Consider the following 21399-nt stretch of genomic DNA (forward strand, 5'->3'; position numbering starts at 1 on the left):
GATGTTTTAGCCTCTTAGAGTGTCTGTTGGGTCACATCGCCACTGGCAAATACTAACAAAGGTTTCCCTCGGGGTAGTTTGCTTCTTAATGTCTTTTAGAGACACAAGTGTCTCAATACCTACTCAATCGTATCCAGCTCGCAGTATAGCCTGTTACTAGATCACTAGACCGCGTCTTACCATGGAAGCCAACATGAATGCTGAACAAGACTCCTGTAAGAACAGCAAGCACTCTTGACGGCTGAATACTCTCTCCAGCCGCTTTATATGGATATAGGTCTTTTGCCTGCATGTAGGTTTGTGCACCCTTAGAGCAGGAGAGAGCATCAATTCTTTGGAGATAGATGGAGTTCCAGATGGTTGTGAACCACCATGTGGGTGTTGGGAGTTGAACCCAGGTCCTCTGGAAAAGCAGCAGGTGTTCTCAACCACCAAGCCATCTCTCCAGCCACGCCCCCACTTTGAATGTAGGTTCTGTAGTAATTTCTTTCTTTTTTTTTTTTGGTTTTTCGAGACAGGGTTTCTCTGTGTAGCTTTGCACCTTTCCTGGGACTCACTTGGTAGCCCAGGATGGCCTTGAACTCACAGAAATCCACCTGGCTCTGCCTCCCGAGTGCTGGGATTAAAGGCGTGCGCCACCACTGCCCGGCTAATTTATTTCTTTTATTGCTGATACACTCCTTGATCAGTCTGGATAGAACTTAACTGCTGCATTAATCCCTTCCCCCTTCTTTCATTCTTTTTTATATTTATTTTGTATGTATGTGTGTTTGGACTTGCCATGGTGCTTGTGTGAAGATCAGAAGACAGCCAGGCTTCGGGAGTTGGTTCTCTCCACAGTTTGGGTTCCAGGGGTTGGGGATTCAGGTCATCAGGCCTGACATCAAGCTTCCTTACTTGCTGAGCCACAGCACCAGCCTGGGTTCATTGATTTCTGTTCTTTGCTTCCTGTTCTTGGGGCGTGTCAATCATTGGCAGCCACTTCCTGTTTTGCAGGGTAGACACTTGTGGTTGATTGGAGACCTTACTCTTTTCCAGTAGAAACATTGTTCACAGATATAAGACCTCTCTGAAGACACAGCTTCAGATGCATCTCACGCATTTTAATGCTTTTGGGATTCTCGTTATTTAGGAATCATTCTAAGTTTCTCTTGCGATTTCTCCTTTGATCCATGATGACTCAGAAAGTTATTTATTCTCAGACAGTAGTTGCTTGGCCATCTTGTGGATCTCTGCTTGGATTCTGTTCTAGTTGGAAAGCACGTTGAATCATTTCAATGAAAAGAAAATCTGAAGTTCTAGTGCTTCCTAGGAAGTAAACACGAAATATGTACTGATAGCCTATTAACTATTAGTCACGCCAGTGTGATTCTGTGTAGTTCAGATTTACTCTTTCCATCATTTTGCTAGAGATAGGCGCTAAGATCTGCAGCTATAATTTGCAGACTTCACTATTGCTTCTTTTAATTCTGCCAAGTTTTGCTTTATGTGTTTGTAGCTCTGTTGTTGAGTGCATACATGTTTTTGGTTATTTTGTTACCCTCTTGATCGTCATTGTTACGAAGTGTTTCTTTCTCCCCCCAGAGAGTATGACTTGTTCTAAAATCCATTTTTATCTGCTATTACATTCTTGTGTTCTTTTTTTTTTTAATTTTTAAAGATGTATTATGGTGTAAGTGATGTGTACATATGGACATGTATGTCACAGTGAGTGTGATGGAGTGAGAGAACCAACTCCTGAAAGTTGTCTTCTGATCTCAATACACAGCTGTGCACACACCAGCTTCCCTCTTTTCAAACAGATAAGCAAATAAATCCTTTAGTTCTAATCAACTATTTCTTTGGATTTACCTGTTTCTGACGTTGCGTAGAAATGAGACCCTGTAATACATAGCCTTGTATGTTTGGCCTCTTTCATTCACCACAGTGGTTTTGAAGTTCATCTGTGTGGTAACAGTTGCTAGGACTTCATTGTTTTTTGTCACATGGTATGTCTCTGTACCACATTTACTCAGGAGTTGATGCATATTTCAGTTGTTTCCATTTTTAGGCTTTTTTTTTTTTTTTTTTTCAAGACAGGGTTTTTCTGTGTAGCTTTGCACCTTTCCTGGATCTCGCTCTGTAGACCAGGCTGGCCTCGAACTCACAGAGATCCGCCTGCCTCTGCCTCCCCAGTGCTGGGATTAACGGCGTGCACCACCACTGTCCAGCTCATTTTTAGGCTTTTAGAGCAAGTGCTGCTTTAGATGTCTGTGTGCAGGTGTTTGTGTGTGCATGCGCAGGTGGTTTTGTGTGTGTGTGTGTGTGTGTATGTGTGTAAATGTTTTTAATTCTTCTATACTTGAATTGCTGAGTGATTTGGGGAATTAATAAACCTTTTCCTTTTTGTTTTTAAGTATTTATTTTTTTAACTGTGTGAACTCTGTGTGTGTGTGTGTGTGTGTGTGTGTGTGTGAGAGAGAGAGAGAGAGAGAGAGAGAGAGAGAGAGAGAGAGAGAGAGCGCGAGCAGAGTGAGAGGGGAGAGAACGTGCAGACGAGTGCAGGTGCACCCCGAGACCAGGAGCTGGAGTTATAAGTGGTTATTGTGAACCTCACATATGGATGCTTGGAACTGAACTTTGGTCCTCTGTAAGAGTGGCACATGCTTGTAACCTCTGAGCCATCTTTCCAGCCCTGTTTATTTCTTTTTAATTATGATTGTGTGTGTGCACGTGTGTGTGTGTGTGCATGCGTGTGTGTGCCCCTACATGTGTGTGGAGGTCAGAGGACAACTTCATAGGTTCAGTTTTCTCCTTCCACCTTTACATGGGTCCTGGGGATCCAGCTAAGCTGACTAAGCTTGTGCAACAAGGGTCTTGACCCTCTGAGCTAGCTTACTGGCTGGCCTGGTGACACTCCTGTTGCTGTGATACACTATCCTGATAAAAGACAATTTAGAGGGAAGAAGGAGTTTGTTGTAGCTCACGGTTCCAGGTTGCAGCTCCTCAAAGCAGGACAGTCAAGGTGGCAGGAATGTCATATAGCTGATCACATTTCAATCACAATTAAGAGCAGGAAGAAAATGACTGCATGAGCTTTGGTGCTCAGCTTACTTACTTCTGCCTAGGGAATGGTGCCACCCAAAGTGAGCTGGATCTTCCTACCTCGGTTAACATAATGAAGACTAATACCCTACAGACATGCCCACAGGCCAACCTGATCTAGACAATCCCTCCTTGAGACTCTTCCTAGGTGATTGGATCGCAGCTGAGTTCACCTTAAGGACTTGTCAATCAGAGCCGTTCAGCTCTAGGTCTCTTTAGCAAATTTCTTATTTCCAATACTGCAGTTTCCAGTTAATTTGTTTCTTCAATGGTCTCATTTCTTTTCTTTTCTTTCTTTCTTTCTTTCTTTCTTCCTTCCTTCCTTTCTTTCTTTCTTTCTTTCTTTCTTTCTTTCTTTCTTTCTTTCTTTCTTTCTTTCTTTCTTTTGGGGGGGGGGTCTTATTTCTTTAGTGAAATTTCCATGCGTTGAAAACTGATTTGGGGGCTGGGGGGTTTGGCTCAGTTGGTAGACTGTTTAGCATGCACAGAATTCTGTTTCACCCACACATAAGCTAAGCATGATGGTTCACATTACTCTAGAGCTCAGAAGTTGAAGGTCATCCTGACACAGTGAGTTTGAGGCTATCATAGGCTACCTGAGACAGAGGTGGGAGTGGGGTGGGGATATGAATTTTTTTTTTCTCTCATTCTGTAGCCCAGGTTAGACTGAAATTTGGGGTATTCCTCTCTCAGCCTTGTGGATGCTCAGGTTGCAGGCATAAGTCACCATGCCTAGCTACTGTGACATCATCAAAGAGCTCATTTGTCAGCCCCAGCGTTGGCTTCTTAGGGTCAAGTTCTTTATGTCTCCTTTGTCAAGGAAGTGTGGGTTTGTGTGCCAAGCGTTATGGAGGAGAAGTTGGTCAGAGTGAGAACATCTTTATTTTTCTGAAGTAAATATTTCTTTTTCTTTCAGCAGATGGAGACTTGCCAGGGCTTGTTCGGTCTCTCTAGTCTTTGTTCAAGTTGCGTGCGTGCGTGCGTGTGTGTGTGTGTGTGTGTGTGTGTGTGTGTATGCGTGAGCACGCGTGCATGTGGTGTGTGGCGGCTGCAGGATAACCTCCAGTACTGTTCCTCAGGTGCTGCCCACCTTTTCTGAGACAGCACCTCTTATTGGTCACAACTCCCTAAGTAGGCCAGAGTCCCTGTCTCTGCACCCCCAGCTCTTGAGTTACAAGTCACTGCCACACCTGGCTTTTTTACGTAGGCTCTGGGAATTGAACCCAGGTCCTTAAGCTTGCAAGCCCTAACCATCTCCCTGGCCTCCAGGTCAGTTTTTGCTGTCATTTGAGTTGCGTTGGGTCAGTTCTGTGGGTGGTTGACTGTAGGGCTCATAGTCTGACGGGTGGCTAGACAGAGTTTGATGTGGCCTCTCTCCTACTCTTTAGGTTTCTCTTTCCTGAGTTCTGAGATCAGGATTCATTTCTTTTGCACACACACCCCATACTTCCACCTTGCCCCAAATTCCTGATTAGGGGGTGCAAGGTGGAGATCTGACTTCTGTAGCTGCATGCTTTTCTTCCAAGAGTACTTTCTCCAATGTCCTAGTGTTTCCACAAGGGACTGCATATATTGAGGATGACCTTGAACTCCCAGTCCTATTGCCTCTGCCTCCCAGGTGCTGAGATTACAGGCCTGCCTGCACCACCAGGCAGGTTTTATACTCTGCTGGGGATGGAATCCAGGGCTTCCTGCATGCTAGGCTAGCAACTCTTCTGTTTGTTTTTTTGTTTTGTTTTGTTTTGTTTTTTGAGACAGTTTCTCTGTGTAGCCCTGGCTGTCCTGGAACTCACTCTATAGACCAGGCTGGCCTCGAACTTAGAGATCTGCCTGGCTCTGCCTCCCGTGTGAGTGCTGGGATCAAAGGCGTGCACCACCACTGCCCAGCTAAAGGCTAGCAACTCTCTTACTACTGTGCTACACTTCAAAGCCCTCAAAGCTCAACAAGCCTGAGTTCTATGGCCTGAACCCTCTTCATGTGCAGGAATGCCCCCCTCCCTCCACCGCCAGCTCCTTCCCTGCATATTTCATCAGGGAGAAGCTTATTAACAAGTTAATTAACAAGCTTTTTAAGCTTCGAAGGGACTTCTCACAAGCTCCCCCTCTCCCCCCATCCCTGCCACTGTAGCTTCCTCTGAGAGGGCTGTGCCTCCCATGGGGATCCCTGTGAATAAACTGCCTGGGAGTTAGTAGGGCTGGGATTGGGCCCTCAGCTCCTTTGCTGGCCTTCTAGAGGACTGTCAACCCAACAGGCTATCTGGTCTGTGCGATGATAGACATACCTTTTTAGCCTATGTTTCAAAGAGACATGCCACTGACTGAGAACCTTGAATGCTGCCCCTGGGTGCTGGCTCTGTGCTTAATTTGAGGTTTGGGAACAGGAGAGAGACCCCAAGAAAACTCAACAAAGAGACCTCAAGAGAGCTATTTTTAGGCTAGGATAGGCTACAATGTGGATGGAGAGGCCAGAAGTACAGGGAAGGATTGTTATGCTGGCAGAGGGACTGTGAACAGAGACGATGGGGGATCAGGTGGGTCGTAGCATGCTTGTGTTTCCCAAGTCAAGGTTGTTGTGCCCTGGGCTGAGGGAACAGAGTCTGAGAGATCCAGGGCATAAGGGTCCCCGTTGTGTAGGGAAATGTTAAGTCACCTGAGGATGAAGGGAGGGACCTGAGGAGCCTCCTGGCAAGGAGTGGGCGTGGGTGGTTAAAGACCCCAAGAGCAGGAGGGAATCTGTCAGGAGGTGGGAAGATGGGCCTCAGGCTTGGGGCACAACCCCCTCAACCCCCACCCCCGCCTCCCTGTGCAGCCCTCACACCAACCTGCCTGGTTCCTGGTTCCTGGGGTTTTCTGAGAGGCTGTGTAGAGAGGTACATGTGGGCCTAGGGCCTACATATTTTAGCAGTGCTCTTGGAGTAAGGGGTGGGGAGCAGCCATGGAGTAGGGGATAGGGAGGGGACTTGGGCAAGCCCTTGTCTTTCTCTCTGGTATCAGGAGAGTGTGCTGCTGGGTAGGATGGGTCTGTGGATTTCTTACTGGTGGCCTTGCAGACCCAAGTGAATGGGAAGGCCCATGGAGACCCTACCCACCAGCCCCTAACTCCTCCTTTCCACATCCAGGCGCAGAGTTCGAGTACACAGACTCGGAGAGTGAAGTCAAGGTTCCCAAGCAGTCACCTGCTGGGCTGCTGAGGCCCAAGAAAGGGGTTGGGGAGCCAGGCCAGTCTATGGCTGCCCCTGTACCTGGTACCCGGGCTTCCGGTCCCACCAGCCCAGACAAAACCAAGCTGGCCTCAGAGAAGGGACGCAGAGCCCGGAAGATGCGTGGCCCCAAGGAACCTGGCTTCGAGGCTGGGCCAGAGGCCAGTGATGATGACCTGTGGACGAGACGCAGGAGCGAGCGTATCTTCTTACATGATGCCACAGCCGCAGTCCAGGCACCCAGCAACACAGCACCAGCACCCAAGTCCAGCCGCTGTGGCAAGGGTGGTGCCCCAAGCCCACGCAAGGACACCGGCCGAGCCAAGGACAGGAAGGACCCCAGGAAGGTAAAGGCTCAGCACAGGTCCCCTGGTGTCCATCCTGTGGCTTTGATGTTAGCAGTATGCCTTTGGAAGGTCCCACCGTGTTTGATGGTCAGGAGGAACCTTGTTTTCTTCTCCTGTCCCTGACAAAGGGCCTTAGTCTGTCACCCATAATCTAAGAATAATAATTAAAAATGTAAATAAATACCTGGGACCTGTATTAACTATAACAAAATAGCCAACACAAACAATTTATAAGGAACAGGTTTCTGAGTTTGCTGACTCTTATATGTAACCCCAGCATTTGGATTATTTGATTGGTGTGTGTGTGTGTGTGTGTGTGTGTGTGTGTGTGTGTTTGGGTGTGTTTGGGTGGGTCTGTGTATGTGCTATGGCACATGTGTGGAGGCCAAAGGACGACTTGATATAGTTGATTCTCTCTTTTGACTCATGTGTGGGTCCTGATGCTCTGAAAACAGGCCACCAGGGTAGCATGAAAAGCTCATTTATCTATGGAGCCACCTCTCAGCTCTGGTTTAGATTTTTTAGACAGGATCTCTTGTACCCCAGACTGACCTTGAACTTCTGATCCTTCTGCCACTGACACATGCTTGTTGTAGTCTCAAGGCTTGAAGCAAAGTTTCAGTGTGCTGGCTCCCTAAGCCGTGGCGTTCAATTCCAAGCCTTCTGCAGAGGCTTATAATGGCAGCACGTGTGGGTGTCACCTGTGACAGTTTGTGGGACACCTAGGTTATTTCCAGTTCTTTATTTGGAAAGACATTGGTCAGTTCCCATCCCACCTGCAGGGCAGAGTGTCTAGATCTCTATATTGAGATAGCCAGGAGGAGGTTCTTCACTGCAGAGCCCTGGAAAGTCTCACACACATCTACAGGTGGCTGGGCAGCAGCTAAGCCGTTTTAAGTGCCCTTCCAGGAATATGGCTGCTAGAACTCATTGGTAAGGTTTTTATTGTTGCTCTTGTTGGATTTTGATAGCATTTGAGTGAGTACTTAAATAAAGCTGCTCCCTGCATGCTATGGGACAGCCCCCTGCAAAGCAGAGCCTCTGTAGGTACCAGAGGTCCTCAGAGGAGACATTTTCTAATAGGACTTTCGTGAATCTGGGTTGAACAAAACAAAATAGAGAGTGCTTGCCTGTAGGTGGTATGTGTATTGCTCCACAGTTTTTAAAAAGGCTAAAGGCTGGAGGCATGGCTTAGCTGTGAAGTGCTTACTTAGGATTCCTCAGTAAGACACAGTGGGCGTGGCTCAGTGGTAGAGCACCTGCCTAGAATCCCCCAGTGAGGGGCTGGGGTGTGGCTCAGTGGTAGAGCACCTGCCTAGAATCCCCCAGTGAGGGGCTAGAGGCATGGCTTAGCAGTAAAGCCCTCTCCTAACATGCCCAAGGCTCTGGGTTTATGAAACATCCCCAGTAAGGAAAACAAAAAGCTCATATGTAAATATTTCTGCATGGTTACCTGGTTGTGTGTGCTTCTGGAAAGTTCTGTAATGATATTCAGGCTGCCGATAGTGTTGTTGCAGAAACTCTCACATTTTAGCACTTTTTTTTTTGTTTGTCTGTTGGTACAATAAAGTATACAGTAATGATAGAAATTCATTAAGAGGGCTGGTGAAATGGCTGGATGTGTAAAGGCAATTAAAGCCTGACCATTGACAACCTGAGTTCAGTCCCTGGAGCCTACACTGTGTAAGGAGAGAAGTGACTCTGGCAGGCTGTCCTCTGCCCATCACATGCACACTTGGCACAAACATGCTCTTACTCACATACACGCTGGGTCAAAACTCCCAGAGTCTGACGTCTCTGTTTATTTCTCTTACACGTTTAAGCACAGATTTCCATGTGACAGTTATTACAACAAGGCTTCTGGAGTGGCTACATCTCAACTCCCTTGCAGAGGATCAAAGCACCTGTGGCCTTTGAATAAGAATGAGTCCTATTGGCTGAGGAATAGAGCTCAGGGCCAGGGCCTAAGAGAAGGGTTTGTAAATAAGCATAGGGATGGACTCTGTTGATGGAGGATGCAAAGTACCTGGGACCTCTTTCATAAGGAAGGGTTTTTTTCACTGAGAGACTAAGCTCAGGATAAGGGCTTAAATAATGCCCCAGCATATTGGGGCATTTTGCTCTGTAGAGTAGCAAAAGACCACCAGGTTGTTAGACAACATCCACGCCAGCCTTCCGGGTGAAAAGGCATCATTTCATATTCTTTCTTTGAAGAAATTAGGCCTGGACTTTGTAATGCGTTCTGGGAACTGTGTCTCCTCCGCCCACCTCCTCGTCTGAGCAGCCTGGGCCCTCCGTGCCTTCTGACAACTCTACCTTTTGTTTTCTTCAACAGAGGAAGAAAGGGAAGGAGGCTGGGTCAGCAGCCACGCTGCCACCAGCCCGTGTTTCCACCCTGCCTGACTCCAGGGCGCCTCACACAGGGCCCCTGGCGACCGCCAAACGGAGCAAGGCCAAGGCCAAAGGGAAGGAGGTGAAGAAGGAGGTAAATTGAGGCTGGATCGGGGCTGAGTTCCAGGTGTGGGCATGCAATGCTCCTAGTTCACTGTCATTGTCACCACCACCCCCCCATGCTGTGGGGTGGTCGTGCCAGCTCGGTTCTCAGCCACGCCTCCTATCGAATCGGGAACCCAGGGACACCCAAACTACTGTCCTGAGACCTGTCCCTCAGTGGTGCTCCCCTTGGGAGTCCTGAGGCTTTTCTCTGTTGACAGAGGGCCATGGTGTGCCTGGCTGTGCCGTCACCATAGCCCTGTTTTCCCTCAGCTTCATTATACACAGCTAGAGCTCAGTTTCTCTAAGGCGGAGGCCAAGGTGTCTGCCGTGATCACATGAGGAGAGGTTACTGAGCACTGAGTACCAGGTACTGTGCTGAGTACACAAGGCTTGGGCCACAGTGCTCATATTCATTACCTCTGCAAACTAACCATGGCCCTGGATGTCCAAGGAATGTTCCCAGAATGATGGGATGACCCATGCCTTGTGCAGAGCTATCAGTGTTGCCTGTTCTCTCCCAGAACCGAGGAAAAGGGGGTGCTGTGAGTAAACTGATGGAGTGTATGGCAGCAGAGGAGGACTTTGAACCCAACCAGGACTCAAGTTTCTCTGAGGATGAGCACTTGCCCCGAGGTGGGGCTGCAGAGCGACCTTTGACCCCAGGTGAGTGTTCTAAGAGTCTGCGGGGGTGGGGGGGGGTGCTACCTAAAGTGTTTAGATCTCAGCCCAAGGTAAAGCCCCAAAGCCTGGGCAGCTCAGCCAGCCTGTGGTGTGGATGGGGAGGGGTGGAGTAGGCCAATAACATGTTGACCTTGGAGCTGGCAAGGAGACACAGGCAGTGTCTCAGTAAGGGGCTCAGTGTATGTCTTACTGTAAACCTAATTGTGCAGGAGGCAGGGAGACAAGCAGGAAGCTGCTGGCAGAGAGCTTCAGCTACCTTTGGAGCAACAGTGGGGATGAGGACGGGGGTGGGGATGAGGACCGGGGGGGGGGGGGGAGCGGGACACAACGATGACAGAGACAACTTAGAGCATGATGAGCATTAGGTGGGAGAATGGATGGAATGTGGGGGGTGGGTCATATGTGCAGATGTATTAGGATGGAGGCAGGAAGAGGTGAGGGCTGATGTTTGGGGTCCACAGAGGAGCTGTGTGTACAATGGGTCCCAGAAGTGTGAGCGACCACACACTTGAGTTTGGCTACAGTTTAGAGGTGTTTTAAGGATGCTCTGAGGAGGTTACTTGGCTCCTGTGGTCTGTTCTAGGAGGAGGAATGATGGATGTGAACTTGGGGAGCAGGTTGGAAGAAGAGTTAGGCTACCCCTGTTTGGGTATCTTAGTCATTCTGGTGATGAAGCAGCCAGCTACATCCTCACATATGTGTCTAGGGGGCAGGGCAGCCTTCAGCGGGCGTGCTGAGGGCATGTGAGGGGTGTGAGGGTCCATAGCACCCTGCCGTGATGGTCATGCACAGCACAGTACAAGGATAAGAATGGTGCAGCCAGGGCCCAAGGGGATGACTGAGGACCAGGGGTCCCCGTCTCTGTGAAGCTAGCATTCTGTTCTCCGCTGGCCAACTTACAGAGTTTGCTGTTCCCTCTGCCCGTGAGCATGGAGGTAGAGCCCATGGGGCGGAAAAGTGGGTTTTTCTTCCAGTGCCAGACTCCAGAGCTGCCTGATTTTATTTGTTTGTTTGTTTTGTTTATTTATTTATATTTGAGCTTCACACATCCTCAGACAGTGCTTCCGGGGGTGCCCCTTATTCTTGGATTCTAAGTAGGCTGTGTGCGGTGGGTGGAGCCATGCCTCCAGCCCCTCATTGGGAGATTCTAAGCAGGTGCTCTACCACTGAGCCACACCCCAGACCCTCACTGGGGGATTCTAGGCAGGGGCTCTACCACTGAGCCACACCCCAGACCCTCACTGGGGGATTCTAGGCAGGTGCTCTACCACTGAGCCACACCCCAGCCCCTCACTGGGGGATTCTAGGCAGGTGCTCTACCACTGAGCCACATCCCAGCCCCTCACTGTAGGATTCTAAGCGGGTGCTCTATCACTGACTGAGCTCTGCCCTCAGCCTTCTTTGTAACTTTTCAAGGTGGAATTTCACTAAGTTGCCCCAGCTAGCTCCGAGCTTACTGTGTAGCTCAGGCTGGCCACCACCACCAGCCCCAGTTGGGCTCTTTTTCATGTTTGCCGCTGACAGGGACCAGGTCTAAGGGTCTTATGGAGAAGAGAAAGGGAGGGACTAAGGAGCCCCGGGATGGGCCATCTTTGAGGGGGGGGGGGGGCTCAGGTGGAGAAAAAGAACACCATTCTATGGACATGGCAGAGGAGGCTGGGCACAGTATTGGAGGAAGGTACCCTTAATATCTGTTAGGGAGCTTCCCAGCTGGGACCTCAAGAGCGTTTATTGATCTAGGGGATGAAAGAGTTTGTTAGTCCTGGCTTTGCGTTTACCCGAGATCTTCCTAGTTGTCTGTAAAGGCTGGGAAGAGGCACTGCTTGCCCCCTCCCCATGTGCATGTGGGACCCAGTGTGTATGGGGACAGCCATGTATACACATGCCCAACAACTTTACCCAGATGCCCCACAGCCTTTATTTCCTTGAGGGGGCCTGTGGAGTCAACCAGGCAGGCCTGGGATGCTCTCCCCTAGACATCTTCTGATGCTACCTGGCTTCACTGTCCACCTCTCTGCAGCTCCCCGCTCCTGCATCATTGACAAAGACGAGCTGAAGGATGGCCTACGTGTGCTGATCCCTATGGATGACAAGCTGCTGTATGCAGGACATGTGCAAACAGTGCACTCACCCGACATGTGAGTGACTTCTCTGGGGTTTTCTGGCTCAGCTCCCACACCCTCGCCTGGTTCTGCCTCAAGGCTACCTGGGCAGGTTGCTTCTCCCCTGTCTGAGCTGGGAGATCAGCAGTGTAGGGGTTCTTGTGAGTCACTGAGGCCAGTAGTTGGGAGTTGTACCAGAGTAGACCCCAACTTCTATTGGGTGGAGCCAGGCCTTTTGGGACCCAGCAGGACGTGGGTAAGTGAGGTGTGCAGCTCTCCTTTGGAATTGGGGGTCTGGCTGGACATGGTTTCCAGCCCCTGAATTATATAAATGAGAAAGTGGATACAGGAAGAGTGAGAACTCAATCCATATTAGTAAGTTAATAGACACCCGAAGTTGAATCCCATGGACCAGGCGGCAGAGCTGGCAGGCTGGGTTTGTGGCAGGGCAGTGTCTGGAAGGAAGGGGGTTCTGTGACCACTGCCTCACTGTACATTTGGCCCTGGCCTTGCAGATACCGTGTGGTGGTGGAAGGCGAGCGTGGGAACCGTCCTCACATCTACTGCCTGGAGCAACTACTTCAGGAGGCGGTAAGTGGGAGAGGGGAGGTGACTCCAAGGCCTGGAGGGAGGGCCTCCAAGGCTGTGGCCAAGTGCTTTGCTCTTTCTTGGTCACCCCCTTCCTAGTCACTTTCTGACCCTCAGCCCTGTACTCTACCAGATTATAGATGTGAGGCCGGCCTCCACACGCTTCTTGCCCCAGGGGACCAGGATCGCCGCCTACTGGAGCCAGCAATACCGCTGCCTCTATCCAGGCACGGTAGTCCGAGGTGAGACACCCCTCCTCCCTAGCTCACCCAGCTCCTAAGAAGTCGGTCTCAGTTCATCTGGCTCCCAGCTGGCTTCATTATAGAGGCAGTTGCTGGATTGTATAACTAAACTCCAGGGAGTGCTTTCTGGTATGGCTTGATCCAGGTACTACTCAAATGAAATCCACAGGACTCAGGCTCTTGGGATCTGATCTGTGGGCTGGCTACACCAGCTTCTTGGGAAGGTATTTCACCTTCCCAAATCCCGTCATCAGAGAACGTCACAACTCCTGCTTTCCCACGTAGGTTGGGGGTTGACTGACTTAGCTCATGAAGTTTATTGAGGCTACTACAGTGAGTCCGCGGGGGTGGTCCCATTACAATCCTGTTCTTGCTGCTAAGGAACGCAGTCGGCCTCCCTTCTCCATCGACAGTGTATCACGGTGGATTTTCCATTGCTCTGACAAAGTACCAGGCAGAAGATGTCAGGGCAGAAGGACCTGTTTTGACTTGCAGTCTAGGCAGGCACATTGCTCTTCTGGTCCTCAACTCTGTTGATTCTGGGTCTGTATCAGTGTAGAGCGTCATGGCGCCACAATGTGGCCAAGGCCGCTCACAACCTGAGAAAAAGGAAGCAGAGAGTGTGAGCAGACCAGATGCCAGGTACAACCTTCAGAAAAGATAATCCCCAGTGACTTGCTACTCCGGTGAGGCCCCACTTCTGAAGGTTTCCACCCCATATTAGCACCAGCCGCTGGGCATGAAGTATTCAACACGTGGGGAAGTTGGGATGTTGTTAACCCCACAGAGAGTGGAAGATGGGCAGATGGAAATAAATAGGGTGGGGCTGGGATGATGGCTCAGAGGCTAAGAATGCTTGCTTCAACATGATGGAAATCAGAGTTCAGATCCCAGCACCCGTGTAACAAGCTGGATTTCCTACACACACTTGTATTGTCAGCTCTGCAGGGTGTGGAGACAGGAGGATCACTGGGCTCACAGAAAATGTGGGCCTCTGGTTTCAGGGAGAGACCCTGTCTTGACAGACTAGGTGGAGAATGATAGCTGAGGATACCTGCTGCCCTCTGCAGGCACATGCGCACTTGTGCATGCTTGCGCTCTCTCTGTGTCTCTGTCTCTCTCTCTCTGTCTCTCTCTCTCTGTCTCTCTCTCTCTCTCTCACACACACACACACACACACACACAGAGAGAGAGAGAGAGAGAGAGAGAGAGAGAGAGAGAGAGAGAGAGAGAGAGAGAGAGAGAGAGAGAGACATGTATATACAAACAAATGAGTAAATACTTATTTGAAGCCAAAAGAATAACAGATATGGAGCTGGAGAAATGGTCCAGTGGTTGAAGATGCTTACTGCTTTTGGGTACCCAGCAGCCTATATGACAGCTCACAGATGTCTGTAACTCCAGTTCGGGGGATCTGATTGATGCCCTCTTCTGGCCTCCATGGATTCCTGCATGCAGGAATACAAACTCATGCAGGCACGCACATAAACATAAATAAAAATGAGTAAGTCTTAATAAAGAAACAAGTGTGTACACCAGAAGACAGATAGTAAAGGTGTCAGACAGACACATAAAGCAGATACTTGAGCAGCTCTAGCCTTAGTCATTCCAAAACCAACATATTGGGGGGGGGGGGGTGTAATTGGTGTTGGTTGGACCAAAAGGTCAAGCACAGTACACCCCTTGGCTACCTCTCATTTTACATACCAAAAGGCAGTATACCATTAAACAACAGGGTGTCCAGGACAGTCGGAGCCACAGGTAAGCTGGGAAGATATTTCTTTGCAATCTATAAGTCACTCATCAAACACCAGAAATCATGTTACTATGGTAAACATTTATCAGGAGTCTGGCATTCTGAGACTTTGTTTAGTACCATAAAGGACCAGGTGCTGGCCAAGCCTGCCTTGGGGGGCCCCTTGGAGTTTCAGGCCTGAAGCTGGCTAGCATCTTAAGGCTCCCCTTGGTCTCATCTGTGTGACATTCTATTTCGTTCATGGTTCATCTCTTCATTTTAACAGATATTTCAGTAGCTTGTTTGTTTGGGGATGTGGATTCATGTAGCCCAGGCTAGACTCAAACTCTCTATGTAGACAATGAAGACTTTGACCTTCAGACCCCTCCTGCCTCCAGCTCCCAAGTACGTGTGCCATCTCACCGAGTTGGTGCAGTGCCAGGGATGGAACCAGGGCTTTGTGTGGGTTCGTGGCAGGCACTGTGCCAGCTGAGCCCCAGCCTCTTGGAGTTTTTAGAGAAAGAGCCCACGGATGATAGTTTATTTCGTCCTGTGTGTTACCATCTCTGTAGTCTACCCTTAGATAGAGACAGTTGAGCTGGGTATAAATTCCACATTGGAAATAATTTCCCCCTTCCTTCCTTCCTCCCTCCCTTCCTCCCTCCCTCCTTCCTTCCTTCCTTTCTTTTTCTTCAGTTTTTCAATATAGGATTTCTTTGTGTAGCCTTAGTGGTCCTGGAACTTGCTCTCTCTCTAAACTAGGCTGGCTTTGAACTTGGAGAACCACCTGCCTCTGCCTCCTGAGTGCTGGGCTTAAAGGCTTGTGCCACCACACCTGGCTTCCTCTTACCTTTTCAAAGTCATCATTTGTTTTACTTTGAGACAGCATCTTACCATATAGCTTTCTGGCTAGTCCAGAACTCACTCTGTAGACCATGCTGGCCTTGAACCCACAGAGGTCCACTTGCCTCTGCCTCCCAGGTGCTTAGAATAAAGATGTGCACCACCACACCTGGCTGTATATGCTGCTTATGTTGAGCTTCCAGTATTTGGTAAATTCAGCATGTTGTAATTCCTAAATCTGGGGGCTGAGGAGATGGCTCAGAGGGTAAAGCAATTTCTGTGCACGTGTGAGGAAGTAGAATTCAGATACCCAGCACCCATGTAGATTCCAGGATAGTGGTCTCCCCATAATCTCAACATGTGGGAGACAGACCTGGGATCCCCAGAGCCAGCCAGCCACCTAGCTAGATTAGCTGACTCACTGAGATCTGGGTTCAAGTGATAGAACTCACCTCAATATATGAGGTGAACAGAGGTCGGGGAGGATACCCAATGTCTGCTGCTGGCCTCCACACACGTGCACACATGTGAACTTGCACCTACTGGAACACACACTTCATATACACGCAGCAAAACTAGTCCCTAAATCGTTATAGGAGGCTGCTTTTGTTCATGTCTCTCTTTAGAACTGTTTAGTCTTCTCGTTGTCTCTAGTTTTACAGTCCTGTGAGTGCGCATGCATGTTCATGAAGTGTAGGCTCATACATGCCAAGGCATTCATGTGGCGGTCAGGGCTCAGCTTGTAGGAGTCTGTTCTCTCCTTCCACTGTGTGGGTCCCGGGGATGCAAATCATGTCTTCAGGCTTGGTAACAAGTGCGGTTACCCACCAAGTCTCTGGCCAGGCCTGGCTTGGAACTCCTGATCTTCCTGCCTCGGGCTCTGGAGTGCTGGGGTTACGGGCATGCACCCCCACTCTTGGCTTGACTTTCTTCTCTCCCTTGAGGGTTGATTTTTCAAGAAAATCTTTCCTCCATCCGCACATCTGTTTTTGAAGAATCTCACAGAGGGTGTTTTTCATTTGTTTGGGATTCCCTTGGCTCCTTCTTGCCTTCTGCGTCTCTTCCTGGTCTGGGTTCGTTTTCTTCTTCTTATTAGAGATGGTCCTGGCATCTTTATTGATCCTTAGTGAAGAGAGTAAGAGAGAGATGGAAGAGCCAGTCTGGAGTTCTGCATGTTGGTGGGTGGGTGGAATCTTCTGCTCAGGGATTCCCTAATACTGGCATGTGTAGGTTCTTCCTCCTCAACTGGTCAGTGCCACCAGGCCCACGTCTTTGAGGATGTGGATTTAGCATTTGCATATTGAGAAGGGGTTGGTGTGTCCCCATGTTCGGTATGCAGATGTACCCAGTACCCTTCAGTCTAGAGCTATGTGAGTCTTTCCGTTCATCCTGCTAGGCAGACATCTTCATTCAGTATTGGGGACTCCTCCATCCTTGGCCTTGTTGGCCTCAACACCTTCCAGAACAGTAAAGTCAAAGCCAAACTATCCAGACTTGGTGGCACGGGCCTGCCAACATGGGTACTCAGGAGGCTGAGGCAGGAGGATCACAAGGTCAAGGCCTCCCTGGGCTACAGAGTGAGTTCAGGGCCAGCCTGGGCAATTTAAGTGAGGCCCTGTCTCAACAAATAAGAGTAAAAACAGGAGCCGGGTGGTGGCGGCGCATGCCTTTAATCCTAGCACTCAGGAGGCAGAGGCAGGAGGATCTCTGAGTTTGAAGCCATTCTAGGCTACAGAGTGAGTTCCAGGACAGGCTCCAAAGCAACACAGAGAAACTCTGTCTCAAAAAAAACAAATGAGTGAAAGCAGGGCTGGGGATGTGGCTTGGAGGTAGCTCTGGCCTGACTCGCATGAGACCACAATCAACTGTGACTGCCCCTATGGAATGTAGACGTATGTCCCACTTCCTGTCTTTGATATACAGAGCTGGTGTACTGGTAATGCTTTTAAAGTGGTTTTGGGGAGGGTCTTAGGTATGAGCAAACCCAGATAGGTGTGCAGTCAGCCATCTCTACCCCCTAAAGTCTAAGACACAGAGCCAGAAATGAGAAAGCTGGTCCTCTGTCCTTGACCTGTGTGGTTCTTAACGCCCATGCCAGCACAACTGTGTGTACATCCCAGGGTCCTCTAAGGCTGTGCCTCTGTGTCCTGGGCTGCAGTCCTAGGAGCCTCCCTGACCAGCCTTTACCCTCAGGGCTGCTGGACCTGGAAGATGATGGAGACTTGATCACCGTGGAGTTTGATGACGGAGACACGGGCAGGATCCCCCTCTCACACATCCGCCTCTTGCCACCTGACTACAAAATCCAATGTGAGTGATGAACCTATGGCATGGGGTGGAGAGGGGGTGTCTGAAGCCCCAGCTGGGCCCACACACCCAGACCCTTGCCTGACTACCCAGTAGCATATTCTACCTGCTTATTGTTGCCCAGGTTCTCTGGGCCCAGTTTGGCATTTGGTTCTCTCTTGATTTGCATTGCTAGGGATGGAGCCAGCGTCTTGTACAAGCTAGCGAGGCACTCTACCACTGAGCCACACCCCAGCCCCTCACTGGGGGATTCTAGGCCGGTGCTCTACCACTGAGCCACACCCCAGCCCCTCACTGGGGGATTCTAGGCAGGTGCTCTACCACTGAGCCACACCCCAGCCCCTCACTGGGGGATTCTAGGCAGGTGCTCTACCACTGAGCCACACCCCAGCCCCTCACTTCAGATCTGAAGCTCTGGATGCTGGTGGGTGGGCAGGAATCTTCTGCTCAGGGAGTCCCCTGAGCTCTACCATGGAGCCACACCTCCATCATTGGAGGACTCTAGACCCTACCGCTGAGCTCCCTAACGTGGGTTGGCTGCAGGGTATTCTGCCTGCATGCCAAAAAGCCTGGTCAGTAGAACCTGAGCCACTGTCTGCTTTGTCCTGTAGGTGCTGAGCCATCCCCGGCTCTCCTAGTGCCCAGTGCAAAACGCCGTAGCAGGAAGACCAGCAAAGACACTGGGGAAGGCAAAGAAGGGGCTGCCACAGCACCCCAGGAGGCCACAGGGGCAAAGCCGCGAGGGCGAGGACGGAAACCCAGTGCCAAAGCCAAGGGTGGTAAGTTATCCCTGGTCTGGGAGGATGGGCATGAGACCACTGTGGGAATCAGATGCTGGGGCTCAGGGCTTCCCATAAATAGACCGCTCTCTGTCCTGTGAGAATTCTGTGCTGCTGGGCAGTTTTTCCTGGGTTCACCTACTGCTTAGAGAAATTGGCAAGCGTTTGAAGGACCTACTGTGGGGCTTTCTGACCAGGATCCCAGCTCATCGAGCAGGAAGTTCCACCTTTGACCTCTAGTTGTGGTCTCTCTATTAGACAGAGCTGTTGTCCTGGAGGAAGGGGCTGCCACGGATGAGGTCCCCAGTGCTCCCTTGGCCCTGGAGCCCATCAACACCCAAAGTTCCAAGAAGAGTCCCCCAGAACCAGTGGACAAGCGGGCCAGAGGCCCCAAAGCTCGCTCAGTCTCTGCACAACCCAGTCCCGCACCACCCACCTTCTCCAGCTGCCCAGCTCCTGAGCCCTTTGGGGAGCTACCAGCCCCCACTGCTGCCCCACTCATCAACATGCCTGTCACCATGCCTGCCACTCGCCCCAAACCCAAGAAGGCTCGGGCTGCCGAGGGGTCAGGTGCCAAAGGTCCCCGGAGGCCAGGGGAAGAGGACGAACTGCTTGTCAAACTGGACCACGAGGGGGTCATGTCCCCCAAAAGCAAGAAGGCCAAAGAGGCTCTGCTCCTGCGGGAAGATCCAGGGCCCGGGGGTTGGCCAGAATCCACGGGGTTGCTCAGCCTGGGTAGCTACTCACCAGCTGTTGGCAACAGTGAGCCCAAGGCCACCTGGCCCAAGGCTCTGGAGGGAGACCTCACTCAGGAGCCCGGGCCGGGGCTTCCTTTAGAGGATTCTGGCAACTCCAAAAGCCCAGACAAGGCCCAGGCTGAGCAAGATGGGGCCGAGGAGTCGGAGACCACTAGCAGCAGTAGCAGCAGCAGCAGCAGCAGCAGTAGCAGCAGCAGCAGCAGCAGCAGCAGTAGCAGCAGCAGCAGCAGCAGCAGCAGCGGTTCTGAAACAGAAGGCGAGGAAGACACTGAGAAGAGCAGGGAGGCCAGCCGGGGTGCAGGGGGCCGGACCTGCAGTGCTGCCAGCTCCAGGGCATCTTCTCCTGCCTCCTCCTCCTCCTCTTCCTCCTCTTCCTCTTCATCTTCTTCCTCTTCCTCCTCCTCCTCTTCTTCCTCTTCCTCCTCTTCTTCCTCCTCTTCCTCTTCCTCCTCTTCCTCCTCCTCCTCCTCTTCCACCACAGACGAGGATTCTTCCTGTAGCTCAGATGATGAAGCAACCCCTGCACCCGCAGCCAGTCCCTCCACGCAGCCAGCGCTCCCCACCAAGGTGTCCAAGCCACCTAGCAAGGCACGCTCCTCAGCTCACTCCCCAGGCAAGAAGGCGCCCCCTGTCACCCAGCCACCGCCCCAGCCCCCACCCCAGCCCCAGCAGACTCTGCAACCCAAGACCCAGGCTGGGGCTGGGGCCAAGAGCCGACCCAAGAAGAGAGAAGGCGTGCACCTGCCTACCACCAAGGAGCTGGCCAAGCGGCAGCGTCTGCCATCAGTGGAGAACCGGCCTAAAATTGCTGCCTTCCTACCCGCCCGGCAGCTTTGGAAGTGGTTTGGCAAGCCCACTCAGGTAAACTTCCTGGAAGGGAACCGTGGGTGGGGTTAGTCTTGAGGTCCAGAAAAGCACCCTGGGTTCCAAAATCCATTTTAGTCCAGAGTCCATGTCCTGTATAGATAGCATGGCCTTGCCCAACCTGTTCCACAACCTTCCCTTTGGAGCTCAAGTTATGGACACTGGGACCCACACAGGCCCTCCTGTGGTGCTCAGGCCAGAAAGAGAGGGCCCTTACAAGCCCTTCAGCAGCTAGCCTGCTCATCATTGTACCTGCCTCAATGTCAGCTGCTTTTAAACCTCAAGGTCAGAGAACTGAAGGCTGTTTCTTATCAGCAAGTGACTCGAGTCAACACCTTTTGCCTGGCTCAGACCCGGTATAGCCCCTGAGCTAAAAGCCCTAGTGTGGTGGGCCAGGGGTCATGGGTCCCACCTCTATCCTGACAGTCAGGGCTGGTCTTCCAGGAGCAGGTTCCAAGCACTCCCCACCCTCACTGTCTCCCATCTACTCACCTACATGTACAAAGAGTATACATGGATGTGTACGCACGTGCCCATATCTGCTTGTGCAGGGGCACCAAGTGCTCACATGGACGTACATTCAGGCACACAATGTGCATGCACGGGTGCTATTATGAATTGAGTGGAAGCATGCCAAATCTCATCCCATCCCCACTAGCCACACACTGTCATGTTCTGAATACTTCATCCACTATAGTGGCACCATGTCTGATGATGTAGAAACTTGGGGAAGGTGGTCCCTGACTAAAGGAAGTAGGTCACTGGGGCGTGGGTCCTGAGTATATGTTAGCGCTGATCATTCCCTGTTTTCCTGTTCAGCTGTGAAGTGAACAGCTTACCTCCACCTCATTCTCTCATTACCACGTGGGCTGCCCCAGCATGTAGGGTCAAACAACCATGGACTAGCTCCTCTGAGAACATGAGCCCAAAGCAAATCTCCTCCCTTTTTCAAAGCTTTCTCTTCTTTCTTCTTTTTAATCTGTCAGGTATTTGGTCAGCAATGAGAAAAGTAACAATCATAAATAGACCATAGACACATGAACACTGCACACAGGAATAAAGTCATATGTGTCTGTAGGTACATGCATGCAATATATATGGGGCAAGGTACATGTGTACATTCACTTCTCAGTCAAGGGTATTGTCAGCAGCTATTCTGGAAGCTTCCATGTGGAGTATGGTAACAGCCCTCCTGATGAACAGTCCACCCCATACCTGAGCTCCAGTGTGTCACTTAGCTTACCCTCCTAAATGACAAAGTACTCTGTGCATAGCCAAGGATGAACTTGAGTTTCTGCCTCTGTCTCCTGAGTGCTGGGATTACAGGCATATACTACCATGCCCAGTTTATGGCATACTGAGGATGGAACCCA

At 50.7% G+C, this 21399-nt stretch overlaps 1 protein-coding gene across 3 annotated transcripts in view; it reads left to right on the top strand.

Moving 5' to 3' along the window:
- Tnrc18 (trinucleotide repeat containing 18) overlaps positions 1–21399 on the top strand; it is a 94305-nt gene that overhangs the window by 67651 nt on the left and 5255 nt on the right. For all 3 annotated transcript variants that reach the window (XM_059249655.1, XM_059249653.1, XM_059249654.1), the window contains 9 exons: positions 6204–6631; positions 8967–9116; positions 9649–9790; positions 11829–11946; positions 12426–12501; positions 12632–12740; positions 17512–17628; positions 18237–18404; positions 18663–20023. In XM_059249655.1, the coding sequence (XP_059105638.1) occupies positions 6204–6631; positions 8967–9116; positions 9649–9790; positions 11829–11946; positions 12426–12501; positions 12632–12740; positions 17512–17628; positions 18237–18404; positions 18663–20023 (2669 nt within the window). The remainder of the gene's footprint in view (positions 1–6203; positions 6632–8966; positions 9117–9648; positions 9791–11828; positions 11947–12425; positions 12502–12631; positions 12741–17511; positions 17629–18236; positions 18405–18662; positions 20024–21399) is intronic.

The sequence above is a fragment of the Peromyscus eremicus genome, chromosome 23 (assembly GCF_949786415.1).
Source record: "Peromyscus eremicus chromosome 23, PerEre_H2_v1, whole genome shotgun sequence".
NCBI lineage: Eukaryota > Metazoa > Chordata > Mammalia > Rodentia > Cricetidae > Peromyscus > Peromyscus eremicus.